General features: G+C 51.5%; 6 protein-coding genes across 6 annotated transcripts; 2 read left to right on the top strand and 4 right to left on the bottom strand.

The window, feature by feature from the left end:
- Positions 1 to 341: 341 nt before the first annotated feature.
- STEHIDRAFT_114701 (uncharacterized protein) lies at positions 342 to 3,447 on the bottom strand (the record flags this gene model as incomplete). The annotated part of the gene is made up of 9 exons (XM_007308934.1): positions 342 to 1,738; positions 1,796 to 1,889; positions 2,016 to 2,077; positions 2,138 to 2,333; positions 2,405 to 2,455; positions 2,527 to 3,049; positions 3,106 to 3,220; positions 3,282 to 3,346; positions 3,416 to 3,447. The coding sequence occupies 9 exons, from the start codon at positions 3,445 to 3,447 to the stop codon at positions 342 to 344; spliced, it is 2,535 nt and encodes an 844-aa protein (XP_007308996.1).
- A 1,679-nt stretch (positions 3,448 to 5,126) lies between these two features.
- Positions 5,127 to 8,580, top strand: STEHIDRAFT_161394 (FAD/NAD-P-binding domain-containing protein; the record flags this gene model as incomplete). The annotated part of the gene is made up of 11 exons (XM_007308933.1): positions 5,127 to 5,153; positions 5,211 to 5,320; positions 5,399 to 5,495; positions 5,554 to 5,596; positions 5,661 to 5,707; positions 5,766 to 6,150; positions 6,216 to 7,010; positions 7,071 to 7,224; positions 7,298 to 7,410; positions 7,489 to 7,551; positions 7,634 to 8,580. 11 exons carry the CDS (start codon positions 5,127 to 5,129, stop codon positions 8,578 to 8,580), a joined length of 2,781 nt encoding a protein of 926 aa, XP_007308995.1.
- Positions 8,581 to 10,374: 1,794 nt separating this feature from the next.
- Positions 10,375 to 13,222, top strand: STEHIDRAFT_103548 (uncharacterized protein). Its single transcript, XM_007308932.1, has 16 exons — positions 10,375 to 10,551; positions 10,604 to 10,667; positions 10,723 to 10,776; positions 10,827 to 10,862; positions 10,928 to 10,984; positions 11,042 to 11,191; positions 11,248 to 11,329; positions 11,392 to 11,448; positions 11,499 to 11,722; positions 11,774 to 11,843; positions 11,904 to 11,990; positions 12,053 to 12,094; positions 12,158 to 12,213; positions 12,275 to 12,405; positions 12,472 to 12,879; positions 12,958 to 13,222. Exons 1-16 carry the CDS (start codon positions 10,433 to 10,435, stop codon positions 13,136 to 13,138), a joined length of 1,818 nt encoding a protein of 605 aa, XP_007308994.1. The 5' UTR covers positions 10,375 to 10,432; the 3' UTR covers positions 13,139 to 13,222.
- Positions 13,223 to 13,331: 109 nt separating this feature from the next.
- STEHIDRAFT_161392 (uncharacterized protein) lies at positions 13,332 to 14,768 on the bottom strand (the record flags this gene model as incomplete). The annotated part of the gene is made up of 3 exons (XM_007308931.1): positions 13,332 to 13,583; positions 13,664 to 14,040; positions 14,108 to 14,768. The coding sequence occupies 3 exons, from the start codon at positions 14,766 to 14,768 to the stop codon at positions 13,332 to 13,334; spliced, it is 1,290 nt and encodes a 429-aa protein (XP_007308993.1).
- A 2,345-nt stretch (positions 14,769 to 17,113) lies between these two features.
- Positions 17,114 to 17,784, bottom strand: STEHIDRAFT_85445 (WD40 repeat-like protein; the record flags this gene model as incomplete). Its single annotated transcript, XM_007308930.1, has 3 exons — positions 17,458 to 17,784; positions 17,261 to 17,399; positions 17,114 to 17,195 (listed from the first exon to the last, which is right to left on the bottom strand). Coding segments are annotated over exons 1-3 (459 nt in total), but the record flags the coding sequence as incomplete, so codon positions are not given.
- A 1,154-nt stretch (positions 17,785 to 18,938) lies between these two features.
- Positions 18,939 to 23,184, bottom strand: STEHIDRAFT_171632 (Pkinase-domain-containing protein). The gene is made up of 8 exons (XM_007308929.1): positions 23,178 to 23,184; positions 21,501 to 23,126; positions 21,274 to 21,446; positions 21,049 to 21,206; positions 20,746 to 20,996; positions 20,479 to 20,673; positions 20,294 to 20,422; positions 18,939 to 20,205 (listed from the first exon to the last, which is right to left on the bottom strand). The coding sequence occupies exons 2-8, from the start codon at positions 23,099 to 23,101 to the stop codon at positions 19,098 to 19,100; spliced, it is 3,615 nt and encodes a 1,204-aa protein (XP_007308991.1). The 5' UTR covers positions 23,102 to 23,126; positions 23,178 to 23,184; the 3' UTR covers positions 18,939 to 19,097.
- Positions 23,185 to 23,309: the final 125 nt, after the last annotated feature.

Here is a 23,309-nt window from a genome sequence, read left to right as displayed (position 1 = left end):
GCAAGCTGGCGGCGGATGCGAACTGCCTCCTCTATGGCCCTCAATGCGTCCTCTCGACGACCGACATCTCCAAGCTGGACGGAGAGGTTGTTGAGAGAAAGGGCAAGGGCGGGGTTGAATGTCTCGGGGCGGTCCTGCGCAAGCTGGTGGCAGATGCGAACCGCTTCCTCAACTGCCCTTAATGCATCCTCTCGACGACCAACATCTGAAAACTGGTTAGAGAGGTTGTTGAGAGAGCTCGCCAAACTAGGAGAGACAAGGCTTTGCGCAATTGATGTGCTTTGCAAAGCAGCATGAATCTGTGTACCGGACCTATATTAGTAACAGGGATGAATAAGAGGTCAAACAAAGGCATATACCATAACCCATTCCCGTAGCTTGGTGAGGGCTGGAAACACATTCCTGAGACTTACAAGCTCTACCCAGGAGATGACACAGGGAGTGAATGCTTCAAGTGCATCAATATACTGCTTCTCCATAGGGGGCTGCACGAGACATATGTGCTCAATCCAGAAGCTGCAGGCATATGCGATACTCTCAGGAATATCGACCACCGGAAGGGGTCGAAATATGTATTCATCCCAGAATGAAGAGTACCCCAAACCGGACACTCCGTCCTTGAATGTCTCTGTTAGAACGACTAAGCATTGCAGACCGATGCGACGTGAATGCTCAACGCCATCGATGAAGTATCCATTTGATCGTTGTCGGTGCGTGAGGAAGTCATAGAGTGTCAGATGGAGGAGCTGGATCGGTACATCGTCCGTCTCCCACTCGGTGAAAAGTGGTGAAAGAATATTGAGGACTTCAGCGACGACACCGGCTGTATCACCCAAAAGATGTTCTAGAGATGACTTCGACAAGGGCTGCCGTGAGGCAACTACAGTGCCGACAACAAGCTGATAACCTTGGACAAATTCCTTGTCGTCCCAGTCGCACGTCCCAAGGACGGTCATATATAGTTCATCCATCCTTTCCTGGACGGGTGTGACACGTGTGCTGCTTTGTGAGAGGACCTCTTGGAGCTTCACATCTCGTCCAAAGAGCTTAACTCGCCCGATGTAGTCCAGAGCCACAGATGCCCACGCGAACAGACCACTAGCCTTCTCAACGAACAAGTAACGTCGTTCCTCGCCAGGCCAAGACTCTTCCAAGCCGTGATCAATGGCAATTGTATCAAACCGTTGACGGATGTAGGTGGCTATGTCCGACAGGTTATCGTCATCCTCGAGTTCGAATTTATGGTGGCGAACATTTCGCAGTTGTTGCAAGCGTCGGAGGAGAGTCTTCTCTGGACGGGAAGTGATGAAGACATGGAATGACGGAGGAAGTACAGGAATTTGGTCGCGAAGAATAGCCATGAGGTCGTCAGAGGACTCAGAGCATTCATCCAAAGCATCTATGATCAGCAGCATGCGCTGATTGGCAAAGGTCGCAGCGTGATGTATTAGAAGTTCGTCGAATTGGCGTATAGATGACGCAGATGGAAGCTCTCGCTTCTCATCCAGAGTGCTACAGAGAGAGGCCTTGAACTGTGGATTGAGGCCGCTGAGAAGATGAATGAGGGTGCCTACGAAGGCTCGTGGGTTGTTCCTGTCGCTGACAGCACGCTCAAAAAAGAACGACAGGAGGACTATCTCTCTCGATGACGATGCATTGAGAGCAGCTGTATGAGCGAAAGCAGTCTTTCCTGCTCCGGGAGGTGCAGTGAGCCAAAAGATGCTCGCTTTGCCAGGATCTGTATCGAGCCAGGATGAGAAATTTTGCAACAAAGAGGTCCGAGTCCCGGGCATACAGGCCCGGCTTCGATCCCAGGTTGCGTCCCGAGCGAAGGGCAGCTGCAGCAACATGGCTTCCTGTCTTGCCGAAGCATTTTCTTTCCTGCCATCCTGGACTGTACCGAATGAATGAGACACACAATAAGGAAGTTGGACCGAAATCGAAACAGAGCACTTGCCTTCTTTCCGAATATCGACAATAATCGCAGTGTCGAATTCTTGTCGTAATTCACGCACCTTTCTTCGACAATCTTCAATGCGAGCCTTCATGTTGGTGAACGGCGCCACGACCACACGCACTTCAATATGATGTCAATTGACCGTCAATGTTTTCTATGATAGAGATGTGGACCTCCTACCTTCAAATCGGTGTGACATGCATGTGTCTATTAAGCAAGCCCCCGCTTGTGTCAGTTCCACAGCTCGCAAAACCATGTTCCCTCTCCCCTCGACTGGCGCTAGATCCTTGCATGCTGCCACGTAAGCGAGCATGACAGAAATCTCCTCTGAGAGCTGTCGAGTGTCTTCATCGAGCTCCCGTTGAGCCTTAGAAGCCTATGTAGCATGACCAGCACACATGAAGACAATCATGAGTCATTGATTGATGTCGACGGTTTGAGACCAACCTTGTAGAGACATGTTACGACGGTCCAGGCGACTTTGATCATCGGATGGGCCTGTTTCAGTTGGCACAATGAACGATAAACTATCCTGACCGAGGCTAATATTGATCATGCGAAGAACGTACCGCTGATAGCTCGTCCCCCACTCTGACCACAGCGTCCAACATTGCGACCAAGACCCCGATGACCTGCTCGCTGTCGAGCTTCCTTGCACCCTCAGCGACTGCTTGAGCCTGGGTCCCAATGGATATTGTAGTATCCACAGTGTCAGAGACTGTCGAGATGAACTTCCCAGCTTCCCGCCGCGCGAGAGTCAGACGAGTGTTTGCGAGAGAAACCGTGGCGGCTTCCAGTCCTAGCTCGTCGAGAGACGTAGGCAGACTATCGTCGATGACAATGCGGAAGAATAACTCGACGGGGCTGGCTTTTGAGTTGACGGGTACCAGTTTGACCGTCTTCCCTGTGCTGCCTGTCTCTGTCCTGTTAGAAGACTGTGAGTGTAAAGATTTCATGACGGTGCAAATACCTTCCGACAGAAGCTCGACAACTATTCCATCGTACTCTCCGAGAACGCGATCTCTGATACGGCCGAGACGACTCTTGCGGAGAATACAAATGCGGAGGATCGATGAAGGGCGTACGTTCGTGCTTGAGAAATTTCGTGTCAGTAACTCCATCGGGACGATATGACACCTAAATCCTACAATGTCATGCTTTGATTGGCGGAATCCTCGGCCACAACTGTCAGGCCATCGACGTCGACCTCCAGTTGCGTCCTGGGTGAATTGGTTGCATCCAGACCGGCCTTGACTGCGAATTCTACGATACGGCAAACGCGACTCAACACTACGATCCGAGGAGACATTGGAGATATGCGAACCGGTTAGTGTCACCGTCATTCCATCTGCGTTTGTGCCGGCCAGAGATGGGGATGCGTTGGCAGACCTGGGAAGTCCGAATCTTCCAATTTACATCAGTAAAGACGGCTCCTAGTAAAACAGAGGCATAACGTACTGGACGACTAGACCTGGTTTGATCTTGGACATAGTGATAACTATCTCTGGTTGCTACTGAGGAAGGCGTCGCGGTGGTTAAGGCGAAGAGCGAGAAGCGCCGAAAGTGTCGTCCCTAAGCATGAGGCTGAGGCGTTGAGGGCTTAGGGTAAGTAGCGTGGGACGGATGAGGAGGCAGTACAGACACGGTAATCCTAAGAAAAGATACACATACACCTAGGCTTCGTCCACGGCCTCGGAGTTCGAAAGCCAAACGTTCACAAAGTGCTGTTGAAGTGCTGTATAAGTATAACACGTCTGGATCAGTTCAGGGTGGACCATCTCTTCTTGGTATATTATGCGTCTGCTGCGTCAGGACTCCCCAGAAGGGAGACCAGAGAGAATTGAGGTCTAGATTGAGATCGGTGTTGGATGTCTATCCGTATTTAGAACGGTCCTGGCAAACATAGACGAATTTCGGGAGCTCTGCTGCAGAGCTTCTCACAGCCAAGTGAGCGCTATATTACCTGTGCGTATAGGTTAGGTTCATAATGAGTGACTATTCGTAGCAGTCTAGGAGTGTGTCTTGTTGCACAGAAACACAAACACGGGGGCCTCATTCAATAAAGAAACAACTTCAAGTTGGGCCTTCTTTCTGTGCGTCCAGGCCTCTACGATTTGCCACACAAACCCCCTATGTACGGATAGTCATCTAGTGCCTAGCCTCCGAGTCATCGCACACAGAAAGCCAGGTAGAAATGTTACTTTAGTAGAGGGTCTGCTATGGATTATGGCTTGGTTTTTGGCAGGGCGTTGGTCGATTTCGCTTGAAACAAAAGTTGCTGATAAATATCTGACTCGGCTTCATGGCTCCCGGGCCGCCGAGGGCCCGAGTTCTCGGTCCATGACGGCAGTCATCACGCCAAACTAGGCCATCTTTTCTTCTTCACGATCTTCCTTGAATTGAACTGAACGACTTCGAGGTCTCGCGCATTTTTACGTTGCTCAGGGTGGTGATAACTTCAAATGAGCTTGTTCTCATGGTCTCCGGAGAGGTTATCGTCGCCGCCACTTCTGTCCAAGTCGAATGTCTGTCATTGGTCTGTCAAATGTTTTTCGACTCTTCTAAGCCTGCACCTTTCGAACCGAATCTGTTATCTCGACCGAAGGATATCTTGTGCTGCTCTTCCCCTTCATCCTCAGTGTCTACCTTTCGGAGATATCAAGGCTCCTGGGCAGCTGCAGACCTCATTTGTTTGCCACAATGGACCACTGTCAGTGTCACTCGATGATGTTCCAAAATGTCTTCGAAACGGATGACGGGACGGTCAGGATCAGACCTCGGGTCCGCAATCCGTGAAGTTGTCCTGGAACGTCCAGCTGAAAGTGGTTCTCTGACTGCCTGTTCTGCTGGTGGCGATCGTGCTGCTCGATTGCTGACTGGCGCTCACTGCCGAAAAGGCCGCCGAGGCACGGACGCGATATCTCTCTGTCCTTCATCGTCTCCCGAGATTATTGATTGCAACATCGGCACTTGTGACAATCGGTCCTTTTTGGGGATGTGATTTGTCTCGTGAGAGTTATTTTTCTCGTAGCGGGCATTGGATCGCGCTGAACTAACGCTCACCTCTGACCGAGCCCTCATAAAGCGTTCTTACACTGACGGTGTTCTTGCTGTCTGTGTTGCTTCTGCTTCTGCTTCACTTTCTCAGTGCTGTGTATTCGCTGCAGATATGTCGTGCTCTATCCACCCGCCAGATGTGAGCGGTCATCTTCCGTCTCTTTGAGCCCCAGCGGGACTGAGATCTTCTCTACAGCACGCTCAAATCGTTGTCATCGGAGGTGGTCCCGGCGGTAGTTACGCGGCATGTGCTTTGGCCCGCGAGGGCTTTGACGTAGTTCTTCTTGAGGCGGCATCGTTTCCTAGGTAACTTTCTTTCAATACTATGTGCCCATCCAAGTGGAGTCTTCCGAAAACGCAGTTGTACTGAATACTCTGGTGAAGATATCATATTGGCGAGAGTCTCCTCCCGTCCATTCGTCATCACCTCAAGTTCATCGATGCAGAAGAAAAGGTGAAAGCCTATGGGTTCGCTCACAAGGTGCGCTTTCTTCATTAGATGCCGTGATACATTTGTCTCAACTGGTCTGTCGATACAGCCCGGCGCAGCAATCAAATTCAACCAGTATGAAAGGGAAGGATGTATGTACATACTCGCGGTTTTGGGTATCTCGCTTCATACCGCCGACTAAAACTTCGACCGAAGATACCGATTTCGTCGCACTCGGTCACGACAACAGTTCCTGGAACGTCGTAAGCATGCGTTCACCTCGTCTCTAGAAGCGAAACTAACTCTACTACCCATCAACAGGTGAGGTCCGAGTTTGACGCCCTTCTCCTTGAACATGCAAGATCGAACGGCGTCAAAGTCTTTCAGTGCACAAGGGTTCTATCGGTCGAATTTCAGAAATCAAATCCACTTGATATTCCTGGACGCCCTACCTCAGCCAATTGGTCACATTGTCCACCATCATCTTCACCCTGTGCTTCGGACTCGCCGTGTAATGGTACGATTACCTTCGATTACCTTGTTGACGCCAGTGGACGCGCCGGCATACTCTCGACCAAGTATATGAAGAACCGTCGTTTCAATTCGAATCTCAAGAACGTCGCGATCTGGGGGTACTGGGACAACGTGGGCATTTATGGCGAAGGCACTACAGCCGAAGGAGCACCTTACTTTGAAGCTTTGAAAGGTATAGCTCACGTTACTTACATCTCTTCTCCTCAACGATCTCACGCTCTCACGTTTACGCTGCAGATCAATCTGGCTGGGCATGGTTCATACCACTCAATAACAAAACCACCTCTGTCGGCATCGTCACCGACCAGAAAGTCTTCTCTCGTTCCCACTCCAAATCGTTCAGCACGGCTTCGCTAGGCCCCTCTCTAGTGCCCGACTCCCAGACCCCGTTCTTCCGTTCGCCGCTCTCCCAGACCACGTCCAGCTCTCCTGACATCTCCAGGACTTTCTCTCCTGGCAGATTCTCCATCGCCACGCCTCCAACATCTCCGTCACTGTCGAACCTTCTCACACCAAAGTCAAACTCATTCCGTTCTTCGATCAACCTCGCGTCGTCCACGGCGGCTAACCTCGCAAAAAAATATCTGTCTTTGCTCGAACTTGCCCCCAAGGTCGTCGAGCTGATCGGTCCGGACGGCTCCCTCGTGCAATGCAAGAAAACACCCGGTTCCACACCTCCGCCGTGCACCACCAGTCCTCGAAGCCCACGAGCCTGTGCCTCCGCCGGCGATTTGGGAACTCCCTTCTCTGAACCTGGCTCCGTTCCTGGGACGCCGCCACCGCCGCGCCGTCCGTTCGCTGGAAGGGTGGACACATTCGGCGCTGGGGCTCCCTATGCGGGCGGTGGTCCGATGAGTCCTGGACCTGGAAATGCTTTTGGATCTGCACCGGAGTTTAATATCGAGAGCTCCGCGAACGCGGCAGATAGTCCGATCAGGATGGCGAGTGATTATAGTTACTCGGCGACTACCTATGCGGGAGACAGGTTTAGGATCGTTGGGGATGCTGGAGGCGAGTCGCTGTTATTGTTCCGTCGTTGTTCTCCAGCGCACATTGACTGACTTTTATGGATATTTCCGCGGTTTGCTATAGCGTTCATCGACCCGTTCTTCTCTTCTGGGGTTCATCTCGCGATGACTGGCGGACTGGCTGCTGCCACGTCGATAGCTGCGTCGATCAGAGGTGAATGTCCGGAGCAGGAGGCAGCGGAATGGCATACCCATCGTGTGTCGATATCGTACACAAGGTGCGCTCATCAAAATTCCCTTAACTGGCATGAAAACCGCAAGGATATCAGTACTGATGCTGTGACGGTACAGGTTCCTCCTTGTTGTGCTCAGCGTATACAAGCAAATCAGAGCGGAGCCCTTCGACGTGCTTTCGGATGTTACGCAGGAGAATTTTGATAAGGCTTTCGATTTTATACGTCCAGGTACGTTTTGCATACCTATGTCTCTTCTTTCTGTTCGCGAGTTTCGATGGTTCAATGACCTTTTCTTCCTCTCCGTAGTCATCCAAGGAAACGCAGACCTCGGACCCCGTCTGTCTGAATCCGAAGTTCAATCCGCATTGGGTAAGACTCCCAACTATGTCGCCACCATGTTCATGATGTTGAACGACCCGTGACTAACATTCGCGCCGATCTCGGATCTTAGATTTCTGCGTCAACTTCTTCAATCCTGTCTCGCAAGCAGAGACCGAAGCCGTCCGCAAGCGTTTTGAAGGCGTCAACCTTAACCGTGAATTGAAACTCGATCTACCTCCAACACCAACATCTCCCAGCAAACCGAAGCCGCATCGATACAACACCGACGAGCCTGTTCCCAAAGACCAGCGCTCTCAGGCTGGAGTTCCAGAGCTTCCTGACGCGGACACGTTTGGCGCAGCCGGAACACAGGGGCCTCCTACGCGGCCAGCTGTAGTTGGAAGGAAGAGGAGCAAGACTATTGACACTGTGATCAAGTGGCTGGGAAAGGTTAGTGGAATGAAGGACGTGGATGAGGAAGGTTCGGAGAGTCCGGAGGGGCAATCCCCGTCTCCGAAAAACACACCTGAGACTCCAAGCCACAAGTCGCCTGAGCCCAAGACATCGACTAATGCCTTATTTGACGTGACGGCGCCACTGATACCCGCGGCTCAAATCGACGAGATCGCCAGGTTCGCTCATGCCACGACTCCTTCCCAACCTCCTACACCGGGTCTAGGGTCTCCTAGTCCCAGGAAGTCGACTCCAGGTCTACTCCCCGCCCTCGATATCTCTCGCGCGAATGCCTTTGGTTCATCCGCTACATCATCCAGTGGCCTGCCTTCCCCTTCGCCAACCACTCTCGCGCCTTCTCCAGTGCTGAGCACTATGGACGATTCCGAGGCGATAGCAGAGACGAAGAGGGTGCTGGCGAAGATTAATGCGAGGAGGGTGCTTCATAAGGAACATGGGGGGCTGCATTGTTTCGAAGAGGAGGTTTTGGGTGGATGGAGTGCGAGGTTGGAGAGGGGGCGATTGGGTTTGGTGAAAGTGAAGAACAGTGAGCTGGAGCCGGTACGGGGTTCTCAGGAGGCGGAAGAGGAGAATATAGGGATGGGAAACAGCAGCGCAGCGTGATCTGTGATGCGGTGTTTGTGGAATGTGGTGAAGTTGGCCGCCTCTTTTTTATTCTTCTTCTCTTATTGGTATGTGGTCCTGACAGTGATCTGTCTCGGTGGTATACTCAGCAGGTTTCGGGGTTTTGACTTCCACATTGACTATTGCAGTGACCGTGACCCTAGACTATTTATTGCAAGCACCAGCCTGAGAACTTGATACACGCTTAGGCTGGCTGGGGCGTCGTCTTGTAGAGCCCAACCTTTATTTATTCACTGTATTTCTGCACAATAAATGAGCACAAGCGTCGATGTATTTTTAAGCATTTGTACTCGTATTCTTCCTACCGTCCTGTCATTCAAGTTCGCATTTATTCAATACCATTGGCATGTACCGGCCCCGAGGTGGAAGCGACCAGGATAGGGAAACGAGCTACCCGCCGAGGGAAGCGAGCGTGGCCCACGACACAGTGAAGCAGCTCGCTTCCCTATCCCGGCTCGCTTCCACGTCGGCCACTGTAATTTACACACCAGACATTAGCCTACTATCCCCCGTCCGACGCGTGTTGGTGTGGGTTTGGTCACAACAAGTGATGTTCTCTTCTCGCTCGGCCCAAGTCCTTGCTGGAAGGTTACATGACTGGCAGGGAAAATAAAGGATAACAGCCCGAGTGGCGGCCGGTCCGAAGGGCTTCCAGCGTTTAATATTTCGGACGATCCGAAATCTCAGGCACCCCGCCAAAAAGTCGATTTCAACCGAGCTGAGATATATAATTCTCGTTACATGTCGGACATGCAAATGTGCTACTAAAACTTCTTGTTGGGAAACAGTCAGTACTTATCTTATGTTCTCAATTCGACACGGTCTGTATCAATATGCTAAAATAATTCGTTGTGGCCAATCCCCCGAGACCAAACGGTTGGCAGACAATCGGTTAATGCCTGTGGTGTCATCTCCTGCAGATGAACAACGAGCCAATAGCCGAATTCCGGGTTTCTCCGAGTTCGCCGTGCTGCCAAGCTGGCTACTAGTCCGAATTGGTCGTTTTTCAACGTCTGACCAGCACCGTGACGACGCGTCTCCTTCCGCTTCACTATTCGATGAACTTTCTATATGGAGTCAGGTAATAGCGCAACGTTACCGACCATGGAGCATTCAGAGTTGCCAGTCTCGCGCTGAATCGTGCCCTATCGTCAGCGGTTTCTAATGCGCGCTCGAACCATACTATGGTATGTCAGCCTGAGGATATCGATGGCCTGAGATGAATCTGAATCAGACTCTTCTCGCGACGTATAACTTTCAGTATACGATCGCTTAACCAGACAAGGTACGTATACGAGAGTTCACCAAAATAGATTGCTTACTCGCACCGTCAAAAGGACGCATCAACGCCTTGGTGCGACTCGGATGCCGGAGCAGACCCGAAAGCTTGTTGCCCGCAACTGGTCGAATGATACCACCGTGGCATCGAGGCCGCGGTATCAGAAATGGATTGGGCGCAGTGAAGGTAAACTTCGCGAATTGGCTCCGCATAACCCTTCTAAAGGCGATGATGACGCGTTCGTGCTGACATATGCTTGCAGACACGTACAAACCCATACCCCATCCTGCAACTCAATTGCTTCTTCTGTCTATCCATGGGATTATATAACGGCAACGACAAGTCTTGATACGAAGAACATCCGTACTCAAATGTATCGAATATAAAGTCACCATTCCCCATCTAGGCGCACGTCTTGGTCATTGCCATCACTCAGCCCCTTCAGGCAGCATACCTTTTCCCTACAAATCCAAGACCCATCAACCTCTTCTCCTGTTCCGCATTCGACTCCCAAGAGCGTACCACTCAGCTCTTCGTGAACCTGTCACTCTGATGGATACCTCCGATGCTACTTACGTCGACGTGCTCATCGTCGGTGCCGGACCTGCTGGACTCATGGCGGCAACTGCTCTCGCTAAAGGAGGGGTCAACGTCAAGATTGTGGATCAAAAGTACGTGATTTCTTCGGTATACGCTTAGCGCACAGATCATGACGGTGTATAGACCAACAAGTGTGGCGGCCGGTCAGGCTGATGGATTGATGCCCCGAACAATCGAGGTTTTACAGGTACACTTTAATCATCATCTACTTGACGGAATGCGCTAATCATGTGGTAATATAGAGCTATGGTCTGGCAGAGTCACTACTCAAGCAGACCGCTCAACTTCATATGATGGTACGTGCTCTATCATCAGTTTCGCGTTTTTGACTAACGCAGTTAGTTAGTCGTTCTACAACCATCAACCAGAAGGAGGCGTCAAGGTAGGGCTCGGTCATCCCAGTGTTTTTCTCCTATTCGATAGTCTTTCTCAACGTCGGTCAATTAGCGGACGGGTAGGGCGCCCCTGATCACAAGCCAGCTCAATGCGCGTTACCCTTTCTGTGTAAGTCGATACAGTTCTCTATGTCATGAACCGTGGTCAATGTTTTTTTTTCTTCAGGGTACTCTCAATCAAGGTGCTATCGAGAAAGTTTTTTTGGAATCTCTCCTTGAAGCGGGTATTGTCGTCGATCGACCTTGCCGCCCTATCTCACTAGCCATGTCTACGGATACCAAGAAGCTGGATGACCCCCACGCATATCCGGTCAAGGTCTTACGCGTTGTTACCTTGATACAATCGAATTGTACACCGATCATCTTGTTTAGGTTGTCCTCGAGCATCTAGATCAGCAGAACGAGGAGTCCGAAAAAAAAGTTGTCTTCGCCAAGTTCGTCATTGGAACTGATGGTATGTTCTTTCATCTATAATTACCGTTCTGTTTCCGTTCTCAAACCTTCCGATTTTTCTAGGAGCGCATTCTTGGGTTCGCAAATCACTCGGAATCCAGATGGAAGGAGAGACTACTGGTAATAAATACCTACATGCAATGCTTCACAGCCTGACTGAATCTACTCAGATCACGTATGGGGTGCCATTGACATCAAAATTACACCAGAGTCGAACTTTCCAGATTGGAGGAATACCTGCACAGTCAATGCCGCCAATACGACGATCTTGATGATCCCTCGAGAGCAGGACATGGTGAGACTGTACGTCGAACTAGGGTTAGAGGATGGGCTCCTCGACACGGCCTCTGGGCGAATTGCCGTGGGGAAGATTGGGCCGGAACGGATACTAGAGGTAAGCAGTACGTCTCGTCGCTTTTTAGCGTTTCACCTTATCCTTTCACAGATTACGAAGCCTGCGTTCGAACCCTTTGTCTTGGAACCAGCCTCAATAGACTGGTGGACTGTTTACATTAGTGAGCCGTGCGTTGCTGTCCTTAGAATCACCTCGATCTGACTTCTTTTACCTCATATAGTCGGCCGGCGTGTCGCGTCTCGCTTTTCCGTCAACGATCGAGCGTTCATAGCAGGAGATGCTTGCCACACGCATTCCCCCAAAGCAGGTGTGCATTTATGACCAGACGCAGACATGACAGTCAAAGTTCTCATAGAGTCGTCGCCATAGGTCAAGGCATGAACGCCAGCATGAACGATTCACACAACCTTGGTATGATCTCTCCCGAGTCCTAAAGTTCGAAGAATCAATATAATGACGGTTTTCTTTTGTCAGCCTGGAAACTTATTTACGTTCTCCGTGGATGGGCCGATATGTCACTCTTGAAAACCGTAGGTCTCATTTCATCGTGGTTATTCGAGGAGGGTACAGAAAGGCTGACCCGTGTCACAGTACGAATTCGAGAGGCTTAAATTCGCTCAAGACTTGATCAGGTTCGATGGGTTGTACGAGGCAGGCTTCTCCGTCAAGGCTCGATCGGAGCTCTTGAAGGATAAGACTAAGCCCCCTCCAGAGCAATTTGAGTATGTCTTTGCAAAATGGCTTGGTTTGCTTTCTCAGTACCTCACACTTAATTACCACATTTTTAGAGCATTCCATGAATATGGTGGTCTTACGTCCGGAGTGGGAGTGCAATATTCCCCATCCGTCATCACTGCATCCTACCCAGGCCAGACTGCGTGCCACGCAACAAAACTGATTGTCGGTCAACGTCTCCCACCTCAAATTGTTCTTCACGCGGCCGACAACAGACCGGTCGAAATCCAGGACCTTTGTCCATCCGACACGCGCTTCAAGATCCTTGTGTTCACTGGTGACATACTTGCGCCGGCTCAGTCCGAACGTGTGCAACGGTTCGCCACCGGGATCACTCGTTCGACGTCCATAGTCAGCAAACTTGGCGACAAGGCCTTCGACATTATGTGCGTTGTTAAGGGCGAGAAGGAAACTTCCGTCTATCTCGACGTTCCAAGTGTCTTGAGGTCTCACTGGACGAAGTACGTTTTGCATCAAAGTGTATTCCTCGACATCTGCATACCTTGACTGATCGTTATCCTGTTTCCCTTTGCATCTAGAGTCTTGCTCGACGCACGGAATGCTACTCATACCGGGGGCGGCATGATGTATGAATCATATGGTGTCTCGTCCGATGGTGCCATCGTCGTCGTGAGGCCTGATGGCTACGTGGCCTTGGTGACAGCTCTTGAGGACATTGTTGCATTTGAACAGTACTTCTCTGGTTTCTTGAAGGTTTGAAGCGCTATCTTAGAAATGTAGGGTCTATACAGTCGAGGAAACAAAGGCGGGTATTGACGGGCAGCAGCACGTAAAATGGATTAGCACTAGCACGTTACTTATTGCAGAGAGTTGTCAAGTACAATGGTTGCGGTATTGAACCTGCAAAAGGGAGAGTACATAGGAAGATAGGCGAGCGAAATAAATGCCACCTTCATGCATACGGGTCCCAGTCTTCTTCTTCGTCCTCTTCACTCTCCAAGCTATTGTCCTCGTCGCCACTCTGACGACGTGCCCCTCCAATCAACCCCGGAAGATAATAGTCGTACGGCCCATTGTACTCTGCCCCAAGCCCTACGTGAAGACGAACAACGTCATGCGCGTCGTTATTTGCAAACTCCGGCAAGTTCAAAAATTCAAAGTCGTCCTCGAAGAGTTCATCGAAGGAGGCATCGCCGCCCGGGCCCTATGATACAACGAGACAAACGTCAGAAAATCAAGAAGACAGCACCACGCCAGTGTCGTCTCAGCGCAAATATTATTTACCTCTTCCCAAGACCGATGAATAACCGCATTCAATACGTATTCAGCACATCCTCCCTTCTCCAAAAAGGTCAAAATACTCCTCCCCTCCAAGAACTCGATCTGTCCGCCACAAGAAGTCTGCATTTCTTCCATCATCTTCTGAACCGTCGGTACTTCCTTGCGTGCCAGAATAATACCGACGATCTTGAAGCACAGGGCGTATCCCTCGATGAAGGTGGCGTAGACTGGTGCAGAGCGATCTGAGAGAGGGAGGTATCCAACCATGCAGAAAAGTGCGAAGTCGGTGATAGGTCGAGGGCTGCCCATGGGTGAAGGATAGATGAGGTTGTACATGTCGAGCCCCATAACGAGTTCGTCGTATGTTCCGGCGGCACGAGCTGATAATCGATCAAGGTTACCTTCTGCGAGAGGCTTGTGACAAAATATAGTGTGGCAAGGACCGACCTTGGAGACGGAACAGCATAGCCGGACTCAACCACCCGTCGATGCAGTTGTTGCATGTACACCCCCACTTGATCTTCTTGAGATATTCCTCATCCGAGGAGCCTTCCAGCAAACTCGATCCCATGACTTTCAACATCACCAGTTTGGACTTGCACATCACCTCGTCGTGTCCCTCAAATGGTACCCCAGCCCTCTCGATGAACTCCCTCGCGGCTCTCATAAGACATACCAGAGCCCCAAGCGGCGATCTATCCCAGCTGTCAGTTTCGTCCAAGTCTTGTGTGCCTCCCAACGCGAGCAGTTCTGAAAGAACATCGAGGCGAGCTCTGGAAGCGGCGAGATGTAGAAGAGTGCTGTTTGCCCCGTCTTTTTGGTGGAGGGCCGAAGGGTCGATGGCATGTGCGGAACGGATGGAGGAGATGGTGACGGCGTCGAGTTCGTTCTCGACGGACCAGTGGAGCGGGAAGTGAGAACGCCGTATCGAGTCAGAAGAGACGGTGCGCAATTTCGCCTGTAACGCTACCATATCGATCGATTGACGCGAGGAGTAGTGATTAGGGGAGGATTGGGCGCTGTCGCCCTCATGGCTAGCGTCGGGGGAGGCTGAGGGATGCATCGACTTCCTGGCAACGGCGCTATGATCAGTGTGGGTTGAATCCATAATCGTAGGAGGGGGAAAAGATGGTTAAACAATCGACCGCGAGGACTCTAGCTATATATTGTCGCATGCGTCTCGAATTTATTACCTGGGAGATAGGACTCCCATATTGAGGCCTGTATATTGGTGTTGACATGACACGACTTTGTTATTCCTGCTTCTCGAGGACTATTATGGCAAGCTTTCTCGGTTCCTTTTGCCAGAGAAAGATTTTGTCGCGAGGATCACAGTTAAAAAAAGAGGTTTGCAATCATGGAGACATACGACGGGGCAAGACAAGTGCATATCTGAGATATAACTCTCCAGCAGCGTCAATGGAAGCAACCTTTTTGATGCCACGATCTGGCGACCAATTGCACTGCCGGAACAGGAAGCCTTCCAAAACGAAAGAGATCAGTTGTGATTGCTGGTCACGGTAACCATAAAATGATACGATTCAATGATTACATGAAGCTCAGGCAGACTGCAACTACGGCTTGATAGCCATGGTTCACTTCCATACTAATAATCAAACACCCAGTCATTGGCGAAGTCAGATCCCATAGCCCAATCGAGCGGCCATTTCGCAGCTGACATCGAGTCGCCTCGCACCCAGGACCCATCTTCTGATCGGTAGAAGACGTACTGACAATAGGCGAACTGAACAACGGAGGACATTATTTCGGATACAACGTCAACCGCCCTGAACGCCTCCTCAAGTGTGATCGCATTGAGACCTCTTCCGATCCGTGCTATACCGCAAAACTGCAAAGTTTGCATAGATGAGGGTACGCATGATCGAAGTGGGGGTGAAAGGGGAAGTGATTCGGGAAGGAACCAATCTTCGATACGGAGATGACGAAGAGTAGGCGTGCGCGGAAGGATGTTGCGTATCAACCACACGAGTGTGTCCTTTTCGCCTGAGAGTGGTGGCGAGTTGAAAGTACCCCAGGACAGAGTGACTAGCCCTCTGCCGCAACATTCGATGGCCTCTAACTCTTTTACCATTGCTTCAAGGGTGTGGAAAGCTTGATCGTCATGAGTGATCGACAGGTGATTGAGATTCGTCATGCCACGAAGAAGCTTGGCCGACTCTGCCGGTCTGTTTATCTTCGTCTCGAAGTGAGTGAGCCGAGCGAGCACAGCTGGGGGAACCACCGCGTCTGGGTCCCACCAACGGTCGTCGAATCCATGGTGCCAGACAGTAAGGTTGGGATGTGATAAGAGAAAGTGTGCGAATGTAGGACGGAGGGGTATGGTCCGTGAAGAGAAGATGCGGAGCTTTGGAGTAACGCTCGACAGCGCACAAAGGTGACGATCATCGAGACCACCACAATAGGAGTCAATGGTCAAACTCCGTAGATTTGGCATAGGGAGACTATAAAAGGCCCAAATTGGGATGGACTGTTCATGAGGGTCGTACGAAAGAGTTGGTACGTCGTCGGGTCGTCGAAGTATTTGGACTTGGGGCTGAGGGTAAGATCGCAATCGCGCAGAGCTTCGTAATATCTCTCCCTTTCGACAGCTGCATTGTCGTCAACGTCTATGTGTCGATATAATATGGGCTGTGCCAGACGGAGATAATGAGAGCAGGTGCACGCCAAAGAAGCGAGAGCCCCGACGTGAGTCTGCTGAAGAACAAGGTCCTGGATCTCCAACGGGAGACTTTGTAACATCACACTGCCTATATTTTCGAGTTGATGTTAGTGCGAAATGACCTCTGTGGTAGTGAACGTACCTGCAACGGATAATGAACAGGAGGCTCGGCCGCAGATGGTGACTGTTCGGTGCAACACACGCCATGAGAATTCAATCTGGACACGAGCACTTCGGAAATTTCCGAAAGTCTGTGGCACTGGGCCACACGCGATCTAGCTTCGCGAGCGTTCATTAGTACGGTCAGTGGTGGCCCGTCGGCCCTTTAGTGCCATGGCAGGTAAGTTATCTGTGTCCATCACGAGGACACATGGCTACTAACAACTCTGGCACTAGGGGTCGAGAGAAGATAGACAAGAATGTCGACCATGTTCATATATCACTACAGTGCCTCAGCACTGCTCAGACATACTGGTAGTTCTTGAAAGTGCGGCGCACGAAGTGTACGCTGGTGAGGACAGTCGCAGCCGATGAAGTGAACGATAGCTCGGATAGATGTGGCCTACATATATCAATGAGAGAAATAGGCAGATATAGTTACACTAATAATCAGAAGTAACAGTATGACCGAAGCTTCAGACGTGTTCAGCATCACCAATCCCCTATGAAAAGCATCGGAAGGCAATGCTCTCGTCAACCTCTTCAAGGCTCCCTTGTAAAATGAGGATCATCAAGGACATAAAAATACAAGGATGGGTATTGAGAGATACTGACAAATATGTGTGGTGCCGTCCCTGCTGCTTGACGCCAGTAAGAGAGGTCGTGACGGACGGCCAACGAAATCGACCGAGACAACTGGATCCCGTCGTGAGATCAATACTGGAGACGTAATTGCAGAAACCAGAAATGCACAGACATACCATCGCCACCATGTCCTTCAAGTTCCAAACCTGGATCAATAGGGAAACTTCTGATCGGCCAGACCAGAACGACACGAGCCGATGTCCCTGCAGCGATGTATTCACCATCGGATGATACCGCAACTGAATGAACTCGACTCTATCGCTATAAGTGAGCAAATTACCTGTAGAGATTTTCAAAAGGAAAGCTCACTGACGCGGGCGTCCCAAGTCATTGTGCACAAAGCCTCTTCCGCTTCCTGAGGCCGCCCTTCGATTCCCGTCGTTGTTTCGGAATTCGTCGACGATAAACGAGAATTCAGTTCCGTCAAATCCCAGTAACAGATTATCCCATCGAAGCCCCCGCTTACGAGTCCACAGCCGTCGGAGGTAAAGGCCACAGACATGACTGAACCGGTGTGGCCCACCAAACGCTCGATCACTGCCTTCCTATCCATATCCCACAGATAGACGACACCATCCGTCGAAGCCGCAGCCACTGCACGTCCGCTAGGATGTATTTTCGCGCAGTTAACCGCCTGAGTGATGCTAGGTTTCGCCTGAGTGCCTTTGCGATCGTTTGTAGGAGGCCCGAACTGAATTATTTGGAGATCGGAATCGGTCTCTGTCTCGACCTCTTGTCTGTCCAGACACCAAAGCCAGGCCATATTGTTGACTCCTCCTACGACCATACGAAGTCTATCGGGAGCTATGTCAATAGTCAGAAGCGGCTGGCTGTATTTTTGTTTCAAAATTGGATAGCCGTTCCAGGGCTTGTCCGGTAGTGGAAGTGAGAGGCGCCATATCTGGGTGGAATTACATCACATCGATCAGGAGACTGATTGAGAACTTAGTCTATGAGCCTTGCCCTGACGAATCTATCATTCGATACTGCCACGAGGGACTTGTTATCAGGACCGAAGGACACGCTGTACATCTGGACTACGCGGCTTCGACGAGCAGCAGAATAATCTGTCAACAGGCTATATGTATATAAAGAAGACTTCAGAGAGTGGTATTATAAGAGAAGAAATCGCGCTTCACCATAAACGCCTGAGCTGCACGTCGACTATCTCGACGAAGTTGTTGTATCCGATGGCAAGGTATCTTCCATCGACGGAGAACTTGACGCAGTAAACCGAACTGCAACCAGAGGAAAACTCATAAATATTTGGAGTATGGAGGAATAACTGAATTGTTGCCGTACCGGGATCTCTCCACCCGCTCGTACCAGGTCACGTCCAGTATCGTATTTTGTTCATCATCTTCCGGTGACGGGGAACGTCCCCCATCTGGTGTATCCATGTAGTCGAGATTGTATGTTCTGATGGGTGATACGAGTTGTGAAATCAGGCCAGAAAGGAGAAACTGAGGAACGTACTCGATTGTGGAGTGCAGAATTGGAGGCCTTCCATGGCAGCACCCCATGCCGGCGAAGCAATTATATACCTCAATGGCAGTATACCATTACTGTCGAACAAGGAGAAGAAAGAGCATGAATGCTTTGATATCTCAACCCAGCGTCATCGAACAAGGAACTAGAGTGGATTCTTTGCGTCCTGGTGATAAGTTCGCTTTCGCCCCTTTGGCCTGTTGCTCTGAGCAACCGGTTACCATGCACGCAACCGTGATATCACCTGTGAACGCAGACAATGCAGCATCGCGGCAGAAACGATGCCTTATCACGAAGAAAGAAGAAGCCTGTGAAAGCCACTGCAAAGCAAGATCAATTGTGCACAGCAAAGATACAGAATCAAGAAAGAGACACAACAACGACAAATCACCCGCCATCCCGTCGCCGTCTCGTACACTCTCATCCCTAGACCCTTCATCACACATCGACATCCACCCTTCGATATCACCCATAATTAAGCGCGCCACCGCCACCTCCCCCACCCCCATTATAATACCCACCACCACCGCCATCCCGATAACCTCCACCTCCACCTCCACGACCACCTCTCCCTCCACTACCCCCCTGTCTCCTATCCGTACCTCCTCCTCCTCCTCCTCCTCCTCCTCCGCCTCCATGATGATGCTGGTCATACCCAGGACCACCACCTCCACTTCTGTTCCTCCCGTCCATAGCGACAGAGGGTTTCGGCGGTAAGCCTGACGGGCGATCCCAATACTGCTGCTGCTGCTGCTGCTGTTGATGATGATGCGGCGGAGGCTGCTGATACCCACCCTGAGGTGGTCCCCAACTCTGCTGTGGCGGAGGCGGAGGCTGTTGATGTTGCGGCGGAGGATAATAAGGCGGATAACCAGAAGGTGGCGGGGGTGGAGGTGCTTGTTGTGGTTGTTGCTGGTAAGGCGGCACCGGTGGATAACCAGGCGGAGGACTCGGCCCAGGGCCATAACCTGAGGGAGGAGGAACACCATACGGTGGAGGCTGCGGCTGTCCATAGTGCTGTTGAATTGGAGGTGCGTATTGTTGCGGCGGAGGGTACGCTCCCGGAGGCGGGGCATAAGGAATATCGCCATATCCAGGCTGAGGAGGTTGAGGATACTGCGGCTGTTGTGAGGGAGGTGGGCCCGGAGGATATTGGCCGTAGAACTGTTGTTGAGGAGGGGGAGGAGGAAGAGAATGAGGTGGCTGCATCTGCGTAGGTTGCATCGGAGGTGCGGCGTGTGGGTATGAGGAAGGCATCGGGGCTGGCGGTGGTGGAGCGCCGTTCGGCTGCCCGAAATAAAGGTTTGGAGGGGGACCGGGACCGTGCCCGAGATGGATGGGTGGCAGTTCGTAAGGCTGGCCTCGAGTCAAAGGCGGGGGCGGATTGGGGTTCATGGAAGGAATTTGTTGACGTTGCTGCTGCTGCGCCTGATGATGGTGATGGTGATGCTGTTGTTGTTGTTGTTGCTGCTGCTGTTGTTGCTGCATCTGTTGCATTCGCTGATGTTCGGCATGCTGTTGGTGCCGCCGACCACGCTTGTCGTACTCGTGGGACGCTTCGTACGTAGGCAGGCTATGGGAGAATTGGGAAGGAAAGCGAAGAAAGGACAAGAGTTGAGAATCGAAGTACGAAGAAAATCACTTCGTGGAAAAGGCCATACGTTTTTGGGTCAGCGGGCAAGGGATCGCTCCAGAAGTAGTCATGGTCAAGGGCCTCGCTTGCTGTGATCCGATCCCTCGGATTACATGTGAGCAACTTGTCCAGAAGATCGTATGTCTCTTGTCCATATCTGCATCAAACAGGCGTAAGCGAACGTGAAGCACCAGAACGGAGAACGACACCCACGCGTCGAAGACCTTGAGCAAGGTCTTTGGATGCTGAACATGATGCTTGACGCCCTCGCACCCCGGCAATAGGTCGAAATTCGGCCACGAAATCTGGGTCGGTGTACCACATAGCTGCCAGATCTTCTCCAGCTGGTCCAGGTCGGAAGTCCCAGCCAAGATCGGATGCCGAACAAACATTTCGCCTAGGACACACCTAACGAATCAAAGAAAAACGATGAGTTAGCTGAGTGCTGACAAGGATAGTCAACGGTGACTTCTGACGAACCCGATACCCCACATGTCAATCTCCCCACCGTAATGCCTCGCTCCGAGCAACAATTCTGGAGGTCGATACCATCTCGTGACAACGCAGTTCGTATACCTCCGTGCCTTGATGTATGGGTCATCCGACTGCTCAGGCATAGTCGCCGAGTGGGGATCGAAAGATCTCGCAAGACCGAAATCGGCGATCTTCAAAGAACCAGTGTTGGAGATGAGGAGATTGGCAGCCTTCATGTCTCTGTGCAGGATATGATTCTAGTTATAGAGATTAGTTGAGAAGTCTTGGCATTGAAAGAATTGAACAAACTCGATGCATGTACTCCGTGCCCTCGATGAGCTGCTTCATGTAGAGCTTAATCTGGCTGACAGTAAGCTTGACACGCTCATTCTCCAACAGGCCGGCTAGATCGTGGTCCATGTACGGAAAAACCATGTAAACAGACAACGGAGACTCTCGCCCTTTACCTGAGATTGACAAGTCAACAATGCAACCAATCGCAGCACAAAGAAAGTCATTACGAGGATGACTTACTCCGGACGACAAACAGATCCAGCAACGGAACGATATTTGGGTGTTTCAGTGCCTTCAAGATCTTGATTTCTCGCAGCGCAGTAACGGGCATGCCTTCCTTCTCGTTGTGCATCAATATTCGTTTCAGCGCGACGGCTGTCCCTGTTCTTGTCTGCACAGCTTTATGTACCTCTCTATGATCCGATGTTCAGAATTAATGTGAAAGGCGGAAAAGAGAAAAAACGCACCCAAAGGTTCCTTCGCCCAACTTCGTCGTCACGTCGTAGTCCTCCTGCTTACCACACCCCGCAAACATCCTCCCATAAACCCTCAGTTCATCCTCTCTTGGTCGGTGTACCGGCTCTCTCTTCCTCTTCCTACCCACAACCTGTTCCTCCTTCTCCTTCACCACCTTCGGGGTAGTTCCGGCCTCTTTCTTTGGCGGCGGAGGCGCTGGAGGCAAAGCCATCGACGGTGGCGAATGCACATCCGCAGGTGCGGGCGGTGGTGGCTTCTTGGGTGGCAAAGCGATCGAGACCGCGGCATGTTTTTCTGGGAGGACAGAGGGGACTTGGACGGGAGGTGGCACGACTGGGGAAGGTGGAGGTGGAGTAGATCGAGTGGGACGAGAGGCGGGAGGTGAGACGAGTCCTGAAGTCAAGGCGGCTGGACCGCGAGGAGGAGATTGTGGGACGTAGTGATCGCTTCCCCATTTGTCGCTCGTGTATCCATTGCCACGACCGTCATACGCTCGGTAGTCGTCTCGTCTCCGATCATAGTCACGGTCGTAGTCGCGATAATCGTACCGAGGAGAGGCGTACCCTGAACGGTAGAACCTGTTGTCGTCAATATTGTAGTCGTCTAGTGGTTCGCGATGGTAATGTGCATGAGAGTCGCGTCCGCGCGGAGCCCAGTTATTGATGGGATCGTCATCGCGGTAACCTCGGCGTGGATTATAACTGTTTCTGTACTCCCTGTTATCTCGCTCGTATACACGGTCGCGTCGAGAATCGCGAGGCGGTCCAGGGGAGTAGGATAGTGGCGTGGGTGATGGGGAGACTGGACGTGCAGGAAGTCGGTGTCTTGTTCTGGAGACTGAAGGAGACGCAGATGATGGTGACAATGAAGTTGAATGAGATGAGCGTGAGGAGCGTCCCCGTCCCCTACTCCTGTCCGTTTCTCTCTCCTTGTCGTTATATGGATAGTCTCTCGAGTCTCCAGAGGCCGTAGAACGAGGCCGTGAGCGATCCTGGTAAGATTTATCCTCATAATCCCGTCCGTTACGATCCACTGGACGGTCCCTGTGCCTCGAGGTGTGGCTCCTGGTGTCCCTGTCCCGACTCGAAGACGCTGAAGGCTCCCAATGGTCGTCCGTCTTCGCAGGGATATACGTGTCCGTCCTCGACTGCGCGCCACCGCTCCTCTTACGGTCTCCGCCTCTGTCCCTCTCCCGCTCCCGTTCTCTATCCCTCTCCGCGATCAACCGCTCGTCCTCCTTCGACCGCTCATACGAAGCCTTCTTCCCCTTCTCCACCTCCTTCTCCCTCCCAACCGAGTCTCCACGCGCGCTATTGCTCCCACTATCTCCTCCACCACCTGCTGTCTTTTTCTTGAAAGGAAACGGAACCTTCACCTTCGTGGGTTCAGGCTTGCCCGCTGTGGCGGCAGAAGACTGTCTCTCCTTGATCGCGAGCGGTGACCGACTCCTAGACCGACTTCGCGCACGCCCATTACGCGTAGGAGGCAGATCATCGACTTCACCGTCTTCCGGTGAGGACGAAGCGTGCCTCTTCGTAGCTCTGGACGTTTCAGGCGATTTGGACGCCGTCCGTTTAGACCCCGAGCCCATTCAGCGCTGTATTGTCTATTCGGGGCTGAGATGCTGTTACGAGACCGTCAACCATATGCATTGGGTTATTCCTTACCTTTCTATGCAATCTCTGAAGTACTCGTCGAGGCTTTTCGGTGGTTGAAGGTAGCGAGGTAGAGGTAGAGATGCAAAGTGTTCGCCGGAGAACTTGAAAGCAGCAAGGCATTGATTACGTAAGCCAGGTTCG

Source organism: Stereum hirsutum (genome assembly GCF_000264905.1).
Source record: "Stereum hirsutum FP-91666 SS1 unplaced genomic scaffold STEHIscaffold_16, whole genome shotgun sequence".
In the NCBI taxonomy this organism is placed as follows: domain Eukaryota; kingdom Fungi; phylum Basidiomycota; class Agaricomycetes; order Russulales; family Stereaceae; genus Stereum; species Stereum hirsutum.
Note: the sequence above shows the minus strand (reverse complement) of the source record. Positions and strands in the feature narration are given on the sequence as shown.

Bases quoted from the DNA above. Each gene is read 5' to 3' on its own strand.
- STEHIDRAFT_171632 (XM_007308929.1), bottom strand. From the start codon at position 23,101: ATGGGCTCGGGGTCTAAACGGACGGCGTCCAAATCGCCTGAAACGTCC. The intron at 20,997-21,048 runs GTTTGTTCAATT...CTCTATAACTAG, and splicing joins GCACGGAGTACATGCATCGA to AATCATATCCTGCACAGAGA. The intron at 20,206-20,293 runs GTATGGCCTTTT...ATTCTCCCATAG, and splicing joins TTGCCCGCTGACCCAAAAAC to CCTGCCTACGTACGAAGCGT.
- STEHIDRAFT_103548 (XM_007308932.1), top strand. From the start codon at position 10,433: ATGGATACCTCCGATGCTACTTACGTCGACGTGCTCATCGTCGGTGCC. The intron at 10,777-10,826 runs GTACGTGCTCTA...GCAGTTAGTTAG, and splicing joins CCGCTCAACTTCATATGATG to TCGTTCTACAACCATCAACC. The intron at 10,863-10,927 runs GTAGGGCTCGGT...TCGGTCAATTAG, and splicing joins AACCAGAAGGAGGCGTCAAG to CGGACGGGTAGGGCGCCCCT.